Here is a 19,654-nt window from a genome sequence, read left to right on the forward strand (position 1 = left end):
ACTCCCTAAAGGAAACCAAGGAATATGCAAGAGCTGAGCAGAACTGTTTCTCTCATTTGTAGGGTTGCCATAAGTCGGAGGCGGCTTGACAAAATGTAACAACAAGGCCACAAAAACAGCCTAGGGGATTGTATGTGGCTCATTCTCTACATAAATCCCAGAGCATGGGATTCTCCATTTATTGTTGAATTACAACTCAGTCTTTCTCCTGCATGGGCTAAGCTTTCTGGAGCTCATGGAGGTTGCTATAAACAGCCCTACTCCTATCTCGGGTTTTTATATCAGTGAATGATCTAACAATAAAGCATTGAACAAACAGTCTCAACTGGTTTAGAATACTGTATAGATTTATTTTTGTCTTCTGTGGGGACATGCAGACCTTTGCCACAGTGCCGCATGATACTGTAAGCAACGGAAAGGCTTAAACACCACTGTCAGCTACACAAAACTGGCAGGTTGGTTGGTTGTTTCTTTAAAATAATAATGTGAAAAAATTGTCTTGGTGATTGTTTTTGTTGCATTCTATAAAGTTGCCCCCAATAAGATTTTCAATGTACACGAGTGTTCAATATGCTAAATATGTTCTCAAGATTATGAAACAGAAATGCAAACTGTGATCAGTGGTTTTCTCCTTGCAGTGTTTCCAGAGTCGGTGTGTAATTCTCCATTAGTTCTGATTTGTTTTACATTTCAGCTCGAAAATTAACCTGTCAATTGGTCATTACTTTCTTACGTTTTTTAACTCCTCCTTCCATCTCCTGCTTCTTTCTTCCTTCCCGCAGAGCAAAACATCAAAGGGAGTTCCAGCATAGCAACTGGAGTAAATTAGAGGTGATAACAAATGGATCGTGCCTTTGGTCCATTTTTGGTAGTAGAGGGACTGATATGTTTTTCCATAAAGAAACCTTGATAATTTAATTGCTGAAACCATCATCATCATCTATCCAGCATAGGTCTGTTGCAAACACCAGAGCCGACCGCCTGCCTCTTTATGATAATTTTAGGCAAAAGGATTCAGGTTTGTGTTTTTAGACTATAGCTCTTGGAATACTGGGAGTTGTAGTCCAAAAATCTACACACCAATAATTTTTGGCATCTGTGAATCCTGTTGGGGTTCACATGACCCTGTGTAATGGTTATATCTTAGGACTTCAGAACTGGAAGGGACCCAATGGATCGCTGAGTCCAGCCCCTGTTAAGAAGGCATGGTGGGGAATCGAACTCCCAGCCAGATGTCTAGACCACTGAGCTATCCAGCAGTTCATTGTTCCAGACTAGAGCTCAAGATACTCAACTGCAAGTCCCTACTCAACTATAAAATTTACTCTGCAACCTTGTGGCCATGGTTCTTTTCCAGCCTGGCTCACCTCACAGGACTGTTGTTAAGAGAAATGGAAAAGGAGGGCAGCCATGTACCCACTGCAAGCTCACTGAAGGAAAACAAGGTTAGATTTAGGAAACTAATGTCAAGAGTGTGTTGTTGTTCTGTGCCGTCAAGTGGTTTGCCACTGTATGGTAGCCCCATGAATTTAGGACCTCCAAAAGATCTCATTGTTAATGGCCCTGCCCAGGTCTTGCAAACTCAAATCCCTTTCTTGAGTGAACCTGGCTCAAATCAACCGTTATCTGTGCAGGGATTATAGGCATGAGTGGGGCGAGATTCCAACTGTGTGTCACGTTCCCCATTCGGAAGAACAGCATATGCCAGTGCTGAGATACCTTGCCCCAAAGGGCATGTATCACTCTTTCTACATTCCATATGGTGCCCAGTGTGGTGGTGTGGACAGAGTGATGGACTAGGACTCAGGAGAACTGGGTTTGAATCCCCACTCAGCCATGGAAACTCACCACGGGGGGTTGGAACGGATGAAACCATTCCTTAAATATCTCACTTACCTTGAAGGCCTTAATGGGACCACTGTAAGTGGGTTGTGACTTAATGGCCCATAACACACAGATGCATACGCACACATTCAGCACAGCAGTGGCATAGAGTTCACCACCACACCTGAGGGCACCGTGACAATTCCAGTCTATGTCGAATCCTGTCCAGATCTGGATGGAGGAACATTGGTTTCTTTTTCATGTTCCCTTCATATATAAAAGCTACTAGTTTGGATGCCAGTGGATCTGTTTATGGGAAGTAACCATGTCAAAGCCAAGGAATAATCCTCTCCATGTTGGTTTAGGAGTTCTTGTATTTGAAAGGTGTCATGGATTACATGTAGGCCATCGTCTACACCAAAGTCGCACTAGCAGCTTGTGTTACTTCTATAGATTAGCTTCCTGCAGATTCGTACCAAATCCCCTTAAGCTTAGTTACATTTCTTGATGGTTCAGGAAAGCCAGGTGTCTGCTATGGAGAATGCGCTAAGATTTTATATGGCAAGAGTTATTTACAGAATGGAAAGGCAGACGCAAGAAGAAACCCAATGGACTCAAATTCAGACTACTAGTCTGTTTTAGCAATGTGAATCAAGACATGCTTAGGCCTTGGTCAGTAATAAGGTGATGCACAGTATTTTGTCCTCATCTCAAGGTAAAGAAACTCTCTCTTGGCAAGCTGAGAGAGATTTTGCACTTTCTTGAGACCATTTTGCATGTTTCTTTGAAATTTTAATAATAATGATGATAATGATAATAGAATCATGCAATGACCTCTGCTATGATTTGCATGGAATAGAAAAAGTTGTACAAGAGAGTCAGTATGGTGTTAGATAAGGAATCAAAAGATCTGGGCAAATCCCTGCTCAGCTGCAGAAAATGCACTGGGGGCGAGGAGAGTGATACATCATCTCCACAAATACCTTGCTTGCTTTGACAGCCTTATTAGGATCACTGTTAGTCGAATAGGACTTGACAACACAAGGCAAAACAAAAGTAGTAGTAGTAATAATGCCATGTTTCCCCGAAAATAAGACAGGGTATTATATTAATTTTCACTCCAAAAATGCATTAGGGCTGATTTTCAGGGGATGTTTTATTTTTTTAATGTACAACCATCTACATTTATTCAAATACAGTCACGTCATCTTCTTCTGGTTGCTGCACAAGGGTGGAGGGCGGGGTTTTCACTGAACCGGGGCTTATTTTTGGGATAGGACTTCTATTAGGTGCATCCTGAAAAATCATACTAGGGCTTATTTTCAGGTTAGGTCTTATTTTTGGGGAAACAGGCTAGTAATAGTATGTATGAGCTATTCATGCCTTTATTGTTCATAAGCTTGTCCTGTTGTGCTTGTTTTCTCTCTGGAGTTGTGAGTGTGGGTGCTTAGCATCACAAAAAGAGAGGGGGGGAAAGGAAACAAAGGAAATATAACCAAAGCTATGTGGACTTTCTTGAAACCCAAGACCCAACCCCTCTTTGGTACCTTGTTCTTGTGTTAAAGGTCACATCTTTTGGAGCAGGTTAGGAAATCCTCAAGCTTCTGTCATTCCATTTTGAGGGGGCCGTTCTTGTGTAGGAACTTGCCTATGGTGACATTTCTTCACACCTCTAGTCTGTTTAGATTTAATGAGAGCTTTTATTGATTCTTCCCCCCACATACACACACTGCAGATGATTACCCAATGGTTTCAAAGGGAATCTTCATCTCCTTTCCCCATTCTCATTTTTCTCTTATTAGCACAAAAAAATAATAGAAAGAGCAATGAAAGTAATTTCATTTATTACAACTCTGCATCGTGTCACATCCTTTGGGTTGTACGCATGGAGTTATCTACAATATGATACTTTCAACAACTCAGAAGTCGGTTATTATTAATTCAGAGTTGTCCCAACACTGATCAGCAGTCCCCCTATGAGATTCAAGCCAGTTGGAGCTCAAGCAGAAGGGAACATAATAGGTGCTGGGAAAGGGGTAAAGCCTGTTCAGTAGCAGGATGAAAACTGGACACGAGCAGGGCCATGCTGACCCCTCTCCAGTCCATAGGCAGGAGCTGAAAGGACCTGTAACTGACTCTTTTGTCAGCTCTGACAATGGAATATCATCATCTACCACCCAAAGCAGCAGCTTGGTTTAGACTAGTCCCAGAATAGATTAATTTGGTGTTCTCCAAAAGAGTAGAAAACAGAAAGTTGGTAAGGAACAGACAGGGGTGTGTGTCCCTTCTGCCCATCCCCAGCACCTGCTGCCTGGCGTGGCCGCCTCAGTCAGCCTCATGCTAAGGATGGCCCTGGAATGAAGACAGAGGTTTGGTAGGAACCCCCCCACCCCACCCCAAAAGTATACATGAACATAACTTCCATCCCCACACAGGCCAAAGATTGATCTCTCCCCATCTGTTCAGCTTTGACACACGGTCCATCCCTGGCTTCTGCCTTCACTGAGAAAGACTCCTTCTCACAAGTAGGAACCAAAATGGACACAAACTCCTCCGCTAGCTATAGATTTCCCATCATATTTGCCTTGGGGACAAAGGTGTGGGGGGGAGTTGGATAATGGTGACGTAGGATTAGCAAGATGTACTTTGGGCTAGATAACTCAATGACCCTTTCAGAACTGCCCCACCTGCCTCTTCCTTGCTGAGGCCTTCTTGGTTGTTGCTTAGGCTGACAATTGAGCTTCTTAATTGTTAAATTTGGACTGGTGGGATGGAAGTACTGATACATATACTTTACTCATGTCTGTGTGTTCTTCAATATTGCTGCATAGTCAGTCCAGTCTATTATCAGATGATGTTCTTGGGAATATGCGTTGCTGTGTTAACATTAGAGGACTGGATCCCATGAAAACTCTGGTCTGCTGAGCTGACATCTTGGCCATGAAGTGATGTAGCTTGTTTGGTGTGCAGAATTTGCCTTGAGCTTGACTGAACTGGGTTGGGCTAGATCCATTCTTTTAGTAGTTCTTCTCTTGGGTAGTTCTTCAGACTTTAAACTGCTGAGTCTTAAAGCCATCATTATCTGGTATGATATTTAGCATTGGCCGAAATCCTGTTGCATAGCCATGTCTGTGTAACTTTAAGTTGCAGGAGCTGTTGCCAAAATTTGCACATAGGCAGAAGTTGTATCCAGGATGCAGCTTCATGGATGCAATTGTACACTCAGTCATCAAATCAGTTGTGCAACTAGTTGCATGACCAGTGGTACAGTCAGTTGTACAACTAGCTGTATAAACTGTTGCACAACTAATTGTGCAATCATTTGTTCATCTAGTTCTGCAATCAGTTGTGCAACTTCCACGGTCAAACTCAATAGGGTGAAACTCCCCATGAACTTCTGCAGGTGTAACTTTATACTACTCCAAATACAAGAGGACCACACTCTTTGTGTGCTTGTTGTGTGTGTGTGTGTGTGTGTTGTGTGTGTTTTGCACACACACATGATAATATCTTGAACAAATTGTGCAGAGCTTGAAGGGGAGGATGAACACATGGTCACATTCTCACTCTGGAGGACAAAAATCTCAGGTGGTTTTAAAATTCCTCAGTACTTTTGTCATGTTGAAATAGCCAAAATGAGCAAGAATGAGGAATTTAGCAAATATTCTTCCCATAGCTACTATTTAATGGCCGTGAAATCAATTCTGTGTTTCTCACTCACCTCCTTGTACAGCTTTCATGTTGATCCTTGCTGTTTTCTTGATGTTTCTCAAAAGGCTTATTGCTGGTAACTCTGCAAGCTTATGGGTGAATATCTCTGTGGCAAAAAAAGGGAGCCCAGGAATATTCTCAGTTTTACACTTTTGGGTAAAATGGACAGCTAACTAGTTATGGAAAAAATATGTATTTGTTCTTTGTGGTGCCAATTCCAAGCCTTTCATTTTATTATGTGTACGTGAAATATGATCTGGACACTATGCTTGGCAAATGAAGACCCAGGTCCAAATATAATCCCGATGTTTGTGCAACTGCTAGGGTCCCACACATGAGTAGGGAAAACAACCAGGGATGCCTCCCCCAATACTCACATCAAGCAAGTCAGTTAAGAACTACCTTCTAAAATTTTGCACAATGCCCCTAATGGAGCATGACTTGGGAGGGCGGTGTTCAAAAATTGAAACAGCGACTTGCAGTTACTGTAAGTCCATGAATGCAGGGGCGGTTCACCAGTGGGTGGCCCTGATGAAGGCAGAGATGGAACCCACTGTTCCTATTCTCCAGAACAGCATGAATGGCCCAAGCTATGTCCTCAAATCTTCTTCATGACATGTTGGATGACATTCATGCATCTCACAGGGTCCTATGGCCAAAGTAGTTGTGAAAACAGTTGTTTAGCCATGATTCCATCTTAAAATGGTTTAGCCATTATTCCATCTCATCAGGGCATCCTTCATGTTGCATGTTTTCAGGGGAAAGGTATAAATGTCTCACTTTAGGCCTTGATAAGTGTATATTTATGGATCTCACAATATATAAAACTATAAAGAGGTATACAAATCTTCGTATAGTTTTTTTCAGGGTAAAACGTTCTTCTCCAAACCCAAATTTTATCTTCCTTTGTTTCTGTTCCAGTGCAGAACCTCTGGCTACTTCTGTGCTTGCTCAAACCCAAACTGCTTTATCTATGTTACCGCTCTTCTGCGTCTGGTGGAACGGCAGCTGATTTGCTGTCTCACCGGCCTCAGGAGACGGCTAGCCCGGCAATGCCTGTCATCTCTGAACCAAAGCCATTAAGGATTAGGAAATAAAAGGAAGACATCAGAACCCCTGGTGCGGAGTTCAGAGAAAGGTGGAGAGCAAGGACATAAATAGCACTGCTTAATACTTAATAGTTACACGGTTGCCGGAAAGCATCTGATGCAATTTTCTTTCTGCCTTGTAATTAGCATGGAAAGGGCTCGTGTACTTGCCTTCAGGTGGAAGGAGAGAGAACTGGGGAGGTAGTTCTTTCCTGCTTCACTTCATATATACATATATGCGGTTATCCAACTCTCTCTCTCGCTCTCTCTCTTTGTGTATTTGTGTGTGTGTGTGTGTATACAGTATATATATATATGTGTGTGTGTGTGTGTGTATACATGAGTACACACACACACACACACACACACACACACAGTTGGATAAGCATACATATATAATAACGTGGTAACCACATTATTATGTGTGTGTGTGTGTGTGTGTGTGTGTGTGTGTGTTGGATATATAGTGTTGGATAACAATATCCAGTAAAGCACTTCCTTGTAGCAGGAAGCAAATGGACCCTGTCAGCTGAAATGTTGCAAAATTTCCCCCTGGACAGTCCAAAGTCTCCCATATTTGCTGCTGTGTCCTGAACAATGTTCTTAATTGTCTTTACTTCTCCACCATCTGGCTTCACACCTGATTAACTTGAGTTATTGGCCAGCTTCTCAGGGGAGATGATAAGGATCAGGGTGGGAAAAGGTTGTTCCTTCGTGCTTTGCCAGTGTGTGTATCTCGAGTGGGGACTCTATTGATCATTTGCCGGTTGAAACATCCTCCAAGTGGAGGATTCTGTACGCCACCCCTTTAATATGTAGCATAAGAATACAAAGAATACACCCACAAGTATTTATTCTTGACTCGATAAGCTGTCTTGACATTGCTAGCCTCTGTGAGAGTTCTTGCCTCTAGCACAAAAATAATGCAAGAAGCATCCAATTTGGGTGGACATCGCCGTGGTTTCCATAATTTGCACAAATGTCTCTACACAAAGTGGTTGCCTTTTCCATTTGTGATGTAGAGGAGGCACATGCACACACACACTGCCATTACAGAATGAGGCCTTGAATAATCAAAAAGAAACACACAGCCCATCCGGTGCTTCCTATTTTTGTAGCCAAAGCTACAAAGAAGCAACACCGTTTGGGTTTAATCATCCTAAATTTTGCAATATATATGCAGAAAACATTTGCTTGCTGATGTGAGCATTCGTAAGAGCACCAGGAGATGTGTCACCATCCCACAGGTAAAGAGACCATTTTTTTTTCAACTGTGTCTTTTTTACAAAATCGAGACAGGTGGGGATTTACATTCCTGGAGTAAAGCTACCACCCACTGTTTCCTGATGCATTGTGCAGACTTTTTCTCACCCACTCCTACCCACTGTCTGCCTAGAAATGTGTATCACAGGTGATGAAATAATTAATGTGATGCAATTCAATTATAACAAGCAAGCCAACAAAATTTAGCAGTGGTCAACATGCACTTATAATTCATGAGTGCATGTTGACTACTTTCTCACCAGATTACTCATAAACATGTCTAAACCCACTTATAAGTTCAAACATAGGCTGCAGAAAAAAACATGCTATGTCATACAAATCATGACCATCTCTGTCTAAACCAGCCCTTCTCCCCCCAGGGCTCCTGGTAAATTTGAAAAGGGCCACACACTGAAAAATGTGAGAAATTTCTGAAAGATATCTCTTTGTGTTGTACTTGTGTTTGCCAGGATGATCTTGAAACTGGATAAGAGTTCCTAACAGGATTACAGCCCAAATAAAAGGTTGAGAATGTCTGCTCTAAACCTCTGATCAGCTCAAGACAGAAGCTGGTCGTTTCCCCCCATCCACTTCGATCCTTCTTTTTTCCATCTTTTCCTTGCCTTACCTGTGTAATATTGAGAGTCTATAAATATGCATGCAGGGCCAGTTCTTCCATTATTGGCATTGAGACAGCTTCTTTGGGAAGCAGATTTGAGATGTTGTGAAAGGGCAGGGCATTTTTATTTAATTTTATTTTGTTGTGTTCCTGCAATCAGGAATGGGGAGAGGTGACCCACTGTGTCTTTTTTTGGGGGGGGGTTGGCCTTATGGAACATATAAATACAGAATCCATCCATAACTGAGTAGTGCTGGGGCGTTGCTCTGGAACCTAAAGTTGGGGATAGCTTCAGCATGCCATTATATTTATTCTTCCTAAATGTAACATTCCAAGCTCTGTGAATGAACCCAACTGGCTTTGAAGACCATCCACATGGAGTCAATGAGGAGCAGTCAGTTAGTTATTCTACCTCAGGCAGCAGAATATGTTGGCCTGGCCCTGTCTGCATGATTTCATCTCCTCACCCCCCAGCCCAACCTATTTTAACTGAGCCAACCCTGCTTTTATCCTGCCAACTGTCCTATTTTGTTCACAGGATTTTGTCAGGGGACCGAGATCAAGATGACATTGCCTTTCATTTAAAACCCTCCATTGTTTTCCCCTGCTTCTTCCATCACTTTTCTTGCCAGAAAAATCCACTGGGGGCCATGAAAGAACCTTTCTCTGGTTCCTTTTCAGTAGCCGTTCTTGGAACTCTTCATCTAGATCTACCTTTAGCAAAGTGGACCACGACTGATGTCCTTTGTGATGTCGTTTTTTCTCATTGCAGTTTCCTGCTTCTTCAACTTCACTACCCCTTCCGGCATCGTCCTTTCCCCCAACTATCCCGAGGAATACGGCAGCAGCCTGCACTGTGTCTGGTTAATCATCGCGAAACCTGAAAGCCGGATCCACCTGGCTTTTAACGATTTTGACGTGGAACCACAGTTTGACTTCCTGGCTGTAAAAGATGGTGGAACGGCTGAATCACCTGTATTGGGGACCTTCTCAGGCAACCAGCTCCCATCTTCTCTGACCAGCAGCGGCCATGTTGCCAGGCTGGAATTTCAGACGGATCACTCCACAGAGAAAAGAGGCTTCAACATTACATTTACCAGTAAGTGGATGGAACATAATTGCTCGGGCTTTGCGGGCGGATATTGTACAAGTCCACTCTGAGCATGTTTTATGTATCTATGGAAAAGAGGACTGGAAAGGACCTACAATGCATATAAGGGAATGCTAGAAGCAGAAATATATGCTAACACTGCTTGGTTTGAATAAAAAACATCTCTCTCTCCCAAAAAAGTTGAATGATGGCTGCTATGTTTAAAAATTTAAGGCACTGGATGCGTCTTTCTTAACTATCAGCTTCTTCTCTGTTTGGTTTGTGTGTTTGTGTGTGTATATGACAGGAATGATAAACCACTTCTGAGTACTCTCTACCTGGAAAGCCCTGGAAAAAAAGTTGCTCTTTAAGTCAGAATTTACTTGATGGCTCATCGTGATAATTATTACCATAAAGACAGAGGCTGGGTTTTATTTCACTTTTTATATTCATATTTTTAATTTAGTTTTAGTTTTCTTTAGTTTTAGTTTTTAGTTTTGGGGACATGGTGGCGCTGCGGGTTAAACCGCTGAAGCCTCTGTGCTGCAAGGTCGGAAGACCAGCAGTTGTAAGATCGAATCCACACGACGGAGGGAGCACCTGTCGCTTGTCCCAGCTCCCGCCAACCTAGCAGTTCGAAAGCATGCAAAATGCAAAAATGCAAGTAGATAAATAGGTACCACCTCCCTGGGAAGGTAAACGGCGTTCTGTGTCTAGTCACGTGGCCAGGGAAACGGTCTACGGACGAAACACTAGCTCTATGGGTTGGAAACGGAGATGAGCACTGCCACCTAGAGTCGGACACGACTGGACAAATTGTCAAGGGGAACCTTTACCTTTTTTCTTTGTGTTTCTCAGAATCCACCAGGCAGCAAGGCCACTATAGAAAGAAAGAAAGAAAATTCCCACATGAGAGTCAGGAGGTACACTAAGTGCAAAAAGCCTCTTTCAGGGCAAGGAAGCTGATTCAGGCTGGGGGGGTGGAAATGTTGTAGGAAAATTCTTAGCTTTCTCCAAAGCTGCAGACTCCATGAACCCTCCACTCCTAAAAGCTGAATTTACTCTCCCTTGAAAAGAAAGAAAGAAAGAGAGAGAGAGAGAGAAAGAATCATAGTCATTTCATCCAATTGCACCATTGCTTTTTAAGGCTGAGCCCGAACTCCTGACCCGGCTGAACGTCTCCTGTGAGAGCTGAGGAAGGCAAAAAGTTCCTGAAGATCAGAGAATTTGCCTGCCCTGCCTCTGTGACGTCACAAAGATCCACCCCGTGACACCACTTTTGGTCCCAGCCCTTGGCCCCAGGTTTTGGCCCCGAATTCTCTGAGACTATGACGCTGCCAACCTGGCAAACCCTGGACACATTTGGTGTTGTTTTAAGCCCTCTGCTAATTACATGGGGCGGTTATTTCAGCTGCTTTTGTGGACTTTAATGGAATCCGCCTCTTAATAGCAAAGCACGTACCACTGGAAGCAGCGGCATCAAAGGTCAGTTTGCCATCCTATTTCCACCAAGGTGTCCTTTGACAATGTGATTCATAAAGAAAAAGATCTGCAGCAGGGTCGACTGTCTTGCTCCCAGGAAGAACCTGTGTCCTTTCCCAGAGCTCATTGACAAAGCACGCCCCAATTGCAGAAGGCTGCTGAGTGTCTCTTGGTGCTGCTGGATCCTATTTCTTGGCTTTCCTTTCCACTGAAGCAGAGTTCGTAAAAGCAGCAGCATAAAATAACAGTGCTGCTGGAAAGACAGCTTAAAACAAACCCGAATACGCACAGAGCGCTCCACCGCTTGTCTAGATGGATCCTAACTAGAGATGGGCACAAACTGGAAAAACGTCAAACCCCTGAGCCATGAACCATGGAAAAAAAATGAACCGGTTCACAGTTCATTTTTCTGTTTTGTGCATGGGGGGAGGCAAACCTAATGCCACTGCCCCCACTACCACCACCTCCCTATTTGGTCCTACTGTCTCCTCTTCTTTCTCTGCCACTGCTATCTTCAGAAACAGGAGCCTGGCTTCCCTTCTGGGAGGTGGGTCTGTTGACTTGGTGCACACAGACACCTATCAGCTGAAAACATCAAATTATTTTTTAAAAAATAAGAAAACACTGATGGTGCTCTGTCTTTAGCATTAGCATATATCTTCCTCGTTCAAAGTGCCAGGTAAAGGTAAAGGTTCCCCTTGAAAATTTTTGTCCAGTCATGTTCGACTCTAGGGGGCAGTGCTCATCCCCGTTTCCAAGCCATAGAGCCAGCGTTTTGTCCGTAGTCACACGGCCAGTGCAACTTAGACACGGAATGCTGTTACCTTCCCACCGAGGTGGTCCCTATTTATCTACTCGCATTTACATGCTTTTGAACCGCTAGGTTGGCGGGAGCTGGGACAAGCGACGGGCGCTCACTCCGTCGCGTGGATTCGATCTTACAGCTGAAGATCTATAGACCTTACAGCACAGAGACTTCTGCCGTTTAACCCACAGCACCACCACGTCCCTCTTTGAAGTGCCAACCTAGTTGCAAATGTAACGAGTTACTTCTGAGCTCTTTTGGAAATAAAATAATACTTACTGATAGCTGCAAAAAATGTGATTTTTTCACTTCGCCATCATGAATATTTATTAAATTCTGATCAAACGCTGCCAAGATTACAATCTAAACTTGGCACACCTTCAATGTACTGTACTCCCTTTCAGTCCCTGTTGATATACCCACAGAACTTGGTTGCATGGAACAAAATGAGCCCACAAATTATTTCCAGATCTCCTAAATTCAAGCCGCTCATCGTCCAATTGAATGCCAGCTTCCCATGGCAATTTGCCCTTGCGCAGTTCTCCTATAATTTTCTAAAGAACACGATTACATTGGCTTGCCAGGCATGATGAATGACCTTTGTTATAACAGTGGTTAAGAGCCCTGCAAAATTAATGGTATTTCTGGTTGGCGATTGCAAACCAGCTATTATTAAAAATAATTTGCCGTACCCGATTAGGGGACAGGTTCATCAAAGCCGGCTCACCTGTGTGTTTCCTGCCTCCCCCAGGGGCTTAATACCTAATGTTTAAGATTGTGGATGCTGGATTTGTTCAGGGGCTGGGAATGGGGAGGTTATTATGGGTCACCACAGGGAAGGAGGGATTACAGCAGATCTGGGTGTAATTTAGTTGCCATTACAAGTTTGGGGTAGGGAGAGTGATTTGATTAGGTGCTCACAAACTTTTCTCGTCTACGTGAGGAATCGTAGATTGATATTACAGGTAAGGATTCAACCAGAATTCTCTGGGTTTGTTCTGTTCTAGTGTTTTGCCACCTATTTACTAGTACAACTTGGTTGAATCTCTTCTTTCTCTAGATAACAATGGGCAAGATGTTCCGTTGTTCTGTTTAAAAATAATAGAATTATAAACATGAAAGGGACCCTGCATTCCAGAGGTTGGAAATCCCACCTAAAACATTGCTGGCCAATGGCCAGATAAGAACTTAGCAGTGTTTGCACATTCATTCATAGCAGAATAGAAGAAACTAGACCTTCTTTCTTGGGGAAAGGTGAGAGACTTAAGATGGAGCTGTCTAGGGTGTCAAGAAGAGAAAAATAGGAAAGATTGCTCCCATCCTCTCTGGTCAATGGAGGTTGGCTACCATACTCATGAATCTGCTTTTGATGTTAATTTTATCAAGAGCTATCAGAGGCACTGAACCTGTGCACAAACTAGCTTCAGTACTTCAGACAACCATTTAAAAAAAGTTGAGACTAAAACTCCACACAGATTCATTGCTATGCAACCCTGAATTCATGAGCAACCACTGTTTCTAGTTGGGGCCCAATCATTTCATGCAAATCACAGTCTTCACATTTGGCAAAGGAGAGCCAGAACCATCACAAAATTAAAAAGGAAGACCCATGTTGGCTGGAGCAAGTGCTTTTTGGAATTTTTCCTCTATCCGTTTTTAAGGAAAGGGCTTGTGCTCATCCACCTTCTTTTGGCTTCCTCCCAGCCTTCAGACACAATGAGTGCCCTGACCCAGGTGTGCCAGTGAATGGGAAGCGATTTGGGGACAGCCTCCAGTTGGGTAGCTCTGTCTCCTTCCTGTGTGATGAAGGATTCATCCGGACACACGGCTCGGAAACGGTGACCTGCGTCTTAAAGGAAGGCAATGTAGTTTGGGACAATGCAGTTCTAAGATGTGAAGGTAAGTTGTCTCTTGACTTGAATCTTTGTTGATTATCCTAAGTACAGAGTGGAGGTGCTTGAAGGATTTGATCATTACGAATGTTGACACAAACTGGTCTGGCCTGTATATTCATAATGGACAAACAATTTGCACACTTATCCCAGACAGGACAGAGGCCATGGCCACACCAGCGAAATGTCCGCCTGTGGTTACACAACTTTTAATCATGTTCCTGTCGTGCTTTGAGGTCACATGACATTTATTCCAGGATGTGCGTCCCAATGTGTTTTTGGGTTACCAAATCATTTCCTTCCAATCCATTAAGTGCCTGGAGCTTCTTGTTGAGACGGTTAGACGGAAGTTAACTGATGCATCAACACAAATACTGTGGAAATATTAAAAAAAAAATAAAAAAGACATACACAGTGACAGTAGTTCAAAAAAGTCAATATGATCATTCACACATGCAGCAATGCAACATTTTTTAAAAAAAAAGATTCACAACAACACAAAAGGAGAAGCCTCCGGCTGAGCAAGAAATGATCCGCAGTTAGCACACTTGCCAAGTAAATGATTCTCTAATGGCCATGTGTCATGTGATTGCAAATGTAAATTGTGAAATCAAAAGGGGGAAAACTGGAAAACATTTCATTGGTGTGACCACGGCCACAGTTTCTCCCAGGTATTTGAAAACCATAACAGGAAATAGAGAGCCAGCCTGGTCTACATGGTTATACTCTTTCCAAACCAAGGAGATCATAAGACGAAAGAAACCTCATGAGCATTTCTCTCCATCCCCATCACTAAAATGACAATAGCAAAGTAAGTAACAATTTGCTACTCTTTCCTGACATTCCTCTGACTCACCCTGTTTGATGGCAGGGCCAATCCTGTCCTCTGTAGGACCCGTCTTTTTATGAGACTGGCTTGGATTGTAATAGAAACTTTGTTTTAATGAATTGCTGTGGTTCTGTAGGTATATCCAATTGTAAGGATGTTCTTGTTGCATGTGCTAGGTGTTGTGTTCCTTTTCAATACTTACTAGCACTGTGTGCTTTAAATTAACCAAATGGGGACAAAATACTAAAGAAGCACTTCATTTTCAGAGCCTTTTGTGACTTTACAGTGGGGAGCCTCTGAAATACAATAAATTTGATGTTCCAAAGGAAAGGGTAACAAATCTCTTGGATTACATTCAGATTTCCTCATTCAGAAGATCTCAGTGAATGATTAACCTGTTGATGCTTCTTTTTCTTTTCTGTACTGTTTCCTGCTGATGAGGACATGATGTGATATAAAGTACCTGCTGCATAGAAAGAGTGATTTTTTTGTTTGTTTCTCAAGGGCTGTTTTGAGTTGCTTGCTTCCGGATTAGATGATTTTCTGTTGCCTTGACCATGACTTTTGGAGCAGTGTCTAGGGAAGGATTGCCATCAATTGGAAGCGACATGATGGCAGACAATTGTTATTGTTAGATGGTTATGCCTTGTTCGGGTTGCCTTCCTACTCCGGTCAATGTATCAAGGCAGCTGGCCGAGAAAGGGAATCCACAGGAAACAATGATGTGTCAAAGAAAATGGTTTGTTTTATTTATCACGTATGTATTTGTTAAACTTCTTTCCTGCCCATCTAGTGGCAGGCTGGAACTCTGGGCGGCTTCCAGCAAAATATAAGCATGTAATGAAACTCCATTCCTACAGCTCAACCCCATAAACAAACAAGTGTATACACATCCCAGGATGGCAGCAACAATAACATAAATTAAGAGTTAAATAATAGTTTCAGTGGAGAGAGCTGGGAAAAATAACGATGTTCACATGGTGATGAAACGAGATCCCCAGGAGAGGATGGACAGAGAGGAAGAAGAGTAGCTGGTTAGCTTATCTCCCTGCTTTCTCGCAGTGCCAACTGGAGCTTCTGCCACCAACAGTCAGTTAGGCTCCATGAGACTGGCTTAAAATTTCATCCATGTGTTTTGTTTGCTTTGATTCCCCGACAAGCAGAGCTGAGCAAACACCCTTGAGAGGAGATTTTTCAGGCTTCAGGGACTAGTGGACAAGCTTGGTGACAGTCCCAAGCCTTGGGGGGGAAAAAGGAGCCACACAGCTCTGGTGCTTGTCAGACTAAGCTGTGGGAAGCCTCCTAATCCATACAGCCAATAGCATAAGTAAAGGCTTTTATGACAGGCTCTGCTAGCTATCCTGCTAAAGCTTTTTTGGGTGTACACGGTGACTTGGGGGGAACCCCTTTCCCCCACAAGTGCTTTATGTGCAATGCAAATTTTGCAAGAATAGTTTTGGAGAGCAGACAACCAGTCTTGTCCAGCATTGCTTAGATTCTGACCAAGAGTGGTGTGGTTTTTTTTTTTGAGATCTGCTACCTAAGGTGCTTTTATATATGGTTGGGTAGGACAACCCTACATGGGTGAAGCATCTGATTTCGTGAGAGAGAAGCTTTGGAGCGGCTCAAGCCCTGGACTACAGCTCCCCTTCAACACTCATGCTAAGTTTGGCTGATGGCAGCTCCAGAGATGAAGCTGCTGTTTCTGAGTTGGAACACAGCAAGCTGGCTTCACCTGTGTTCAATCCCTCTTCCACGTAGCCCAATTTTGTCAGCTGCGGTTGACAGCATTTCTCCAGGTTTTACAACAGTCATGTCGGGGACTGAATTTGAAATTTTGTCTGTGCAAAGGATATGTACTGGAAACCTCCCTTCGTAGCCTTCTGTATATCTGGAATTTATGCACTCTGCCATGATGGAGTTCGATTTTTTTAAAAAATCTGCCACTGCATTCTGTGCCAAGGACTGAGCCCAGATAAAGAAGAGTTAAAGCAATGGAAAATTTAAGCCTCTGATATACCAGATTCCACACCCCCAGCCCTTTCTTCCAGAGCTATTCTAGAAGCTTTCAAGTTGTCCATTGTGGGAAAACAAAGTGAAATGAAAAGAAGTCATTAGGAATTTGAAAGGCTTCCGCTCATGCTCTGTTCTCAGAGAAAGATGCAGGCCAGCGATATCCTGGCAAGCGTTTGAATACAGACATGCTAAAATCTGGAGAAGTAATTCCAGTAATTGGCAGTCTCTCTTTTTCAACATCGGAGGGACATCAGAATAGGTGGTTGGAAAAAAAGTGGAAAGGACAGGCAAGGGAGAGGAGGGGAAATGTAGAGTTTCATTGTCGTCACTAGACAGGGGCAAGCCAGTCTTTCTGTGCCCAGAATAGGAAATCAAAATGGAACTCAGATCATGTCCCTCCACCCTTTGAGACAGAAGACTGGCACCCTTCTTCCCCTCTCCTCCACACCAGCGCTGACCATCTTTTGTCTCACTCTGAGAATTAGTCAGTGGTTTAGGTATGTGGCCGCGGAGCCGGAGGTTGGCAGTTCGATTCCCTGCTGTACCCCCTGGGACAAAAAGCCAGCCTGTGTGGCTTTGGGCAACCTGCACAATCCCAGGGCAACCCCAGAAGTAAACCACTTCTGAATACTCCCTACCTAGAAAACCCTGGAAAGGATCACCATAAGTTGGAATCGAAGGCACACAATTATTATTAGTTGGCTGGTGAGTTAGTGAGTTAGGCACACAATGCTTTATTGATCACAGTTTGGTTTCATCGTGTGGAATTCTGGGATTTGTAGTTTGACAGGGGACTTAGAACTCTCTGCCAGAGATCTCTAGAATCCTCCCCTGAACTACAACAGAGAATTTGAAGGATCCTTCCAAACTACATGTCCCAAGATTCCATAGGATGGAGTTAAAGTGGCATCAACCTTTTACAGCTGTGTATTCAGACAATTTTTATTGACTCGTAGGGCAGAAGAGAGTAGGCCTAGGAGAAAAGTATTTGGGTTCACATTTTAATGTATACATAATTTCAGACTTCTGATCCAATAAACAAATGTAAACTTGGACTGTGAAATTCACACCGCTTCAAATTCTGCACTAGAATTCACTGCACTATCTCTCTCTCTCTCTCTCTCTCTGCAGTGTGTTGGGATCATTATTTGCAAATGTGTTCATACAAAATTATTATAAAATGCCACCAAAATGTCCCTAAATGTTCAGCTAAATATATATTTATATATATTTCTAGGGTTCAGAATAAACCACATTTTAAAAGGGGGTAATTTTCAGTAGTACAATAGAGGTTTGGCTTTTTCTTTCTTTCTCCTGTTTCACTTGTGTTCTGGAAACCATCAGTACTGCTGGGGAAAGCTTGTGGCTTTGTTAATTTGTGTATTTTACTTTAAGAGCCTGCCCACGTGAGCATTTGTCCTGCTGTTTGGTGCACTGGTGGTCCTTTTCCCAGCATCCACACATGCACCTCAGAGGAGCAAACTAATTTGCCCCAACTCACGCCTTTTTGAACCCCTGTTAGGGGGTTCCTCCATTTTGATGTGGGTTGGGTTCCAGCTTGCTCCATTCACAGTGAGTGTGGTCACTTGGAATGGACTAAAATACAAGGGGCAATTTCCAGTATTCTGAAGTGGCTTCTGTTAAACACTTCCCCTGATCATCTGCATATAGTCATGGGAAGTGAATTTTTTTTATTGTGTCTGTTTGGCTAATGCAATGAATCACTTCAATTAAAGTATTTTTCTTTGCCTGTCTGTGTATTGCCAATTGAAACCATAGATGCAGGTGGATTCTCAAGTGGCAATACATAGACAGGCAAAGAACAATGCATTTTTTAATTTAACTGAAGTGGTTCATTGCATCAGCGATGACCAAGTAGATGTAAAAAAATTAATTTGTCTTCCCCTGAACCTCTGCAGATGATCAAGGGAAACATTTCTTTGGCAGTGGAACAAGCCAAAGATCAATACATTGTTCAGATGGGAGGCGTGTGTCAAATGACACATTGTTCCTCCTCCTGACCTCAGCTGACCCTTTGTAGCCCAATCGAGCCCACGCCAAAATGACCAGTCTGGGCAAGCCCTAACTCTGCCATGCACACACCACCTTTAGTTGCAAAGGTTTGATACTGCATACATCTCCCCATTTTCTTTTTAAGTGGTGAGATGAGAAAAGAAAGAATACCAGCAAAAAAAAAATTAAACAGCTTTTCATCTTCGGAAAGCTTTGATAACCCCACTGCTATTAACATGTACTCCTTTATCGCCCATCTCTTTGGCTCGCCTTTGACTCACCCTCCAGTGTGAGCTCAATTAAATGGGAGCCCTAATTAGCTTCCTTTTTTTAATTAAATAAGAGCAGAAAAGGCTGTCCAGAATACTTAAAGTGCTGTTTGACATTTACAATAACAATAAAATAATAATAAGCGGAACAGGCCTGGCAAGGTGATTGAGATTTGTTGAGAAGATGGGAAATCAGAGCTTCTAAGAGTTCCAAATCAATCAAAACTTCGGGAGCATTTGGAGATGGGTCCTTCAGCAAAACATCTGAGAAAACTCAGGGAAGATAGAACTTTGTCCAAAGAAATAATTCTTTTCTTCTTCAAAGACATGTCAGTCACCTCCAGCCTTTCATCTGATTTTCCCCCACAAGCACAACATTTGAATGAAATGTACAATTGCCTTCTTGTGTAGGAAAAGGTCAGCCAGAACATTGAAATCAGTGACACTTCTCAGGTGGGCCTTCACAGCTGCGTAGGCGGACCAGACCGAGATTTCGGAGCGCACACCCAAGAGCAGAAATGGCCTTTGTGATGCCACCAGACATGGGGCTTTGTGTAGTATCTGCAAAATAATGTGTCTGCATTTGTGTGGGGGAGAGTCAGTGTGGTGTAGTGGTTAGAGTAATGTGGGCTAGGACTTTGGAGAATTGTGATCAAATCCCCACTCGGTCCTGGCAACGGATGTGGGATGTGACACTGGTAAAACTGCTCCTTAAATATCTCAGTTACCCTAACTTAGGGTTGCTGCAAGTTG

The 19,654-nt window shown here is 43.0% G+C and overlaps 1 protein-coding gene across 4 annotated transcripts in view; it reads left to right on the forward strand.

Annotated features, from left to right (window-relative positions):
* Positions 1 to 19,654, forward strand: part of CSMD2 (CUB and Sushi multiple domains 2) — a 533,934-nt gene that overhangs the window by 359,786 nt on the left and 154,494 nt on the right. For all 4 annotated transcript variants that reach the window (XM_078379919.1, XM_078379918.1, XM_020800093.3 and 1 more), the window contains 2 exons: positions 9,278 to 9,604; positions 13,587 to 13,781. In XM_078379919.1, coding sequence (XP_078236045.1) covers positions 9,278 to 9,604; positions 13,587 to 13,781 — 522 coding nt within the window. The remainder of the gene's footprint in view (positions 1 to 9,277; positions 9,605 to 13,586; positions 13,782 to 19,654) is intronic.

Source organism: Pogona vitticeps, chromosome 9 (genome assembly GCF_051106095.1).
Source record: "Pogona vitticeps strain Pit_001003342236 chromosome 9, PviZW2.1, whole genome shotgun sequence".
NCBI lineage: Eukaryota > Metazoa > Chordata > Lepidosauria > Squamata > Agamidae > Pogona > Pogona vitticeps.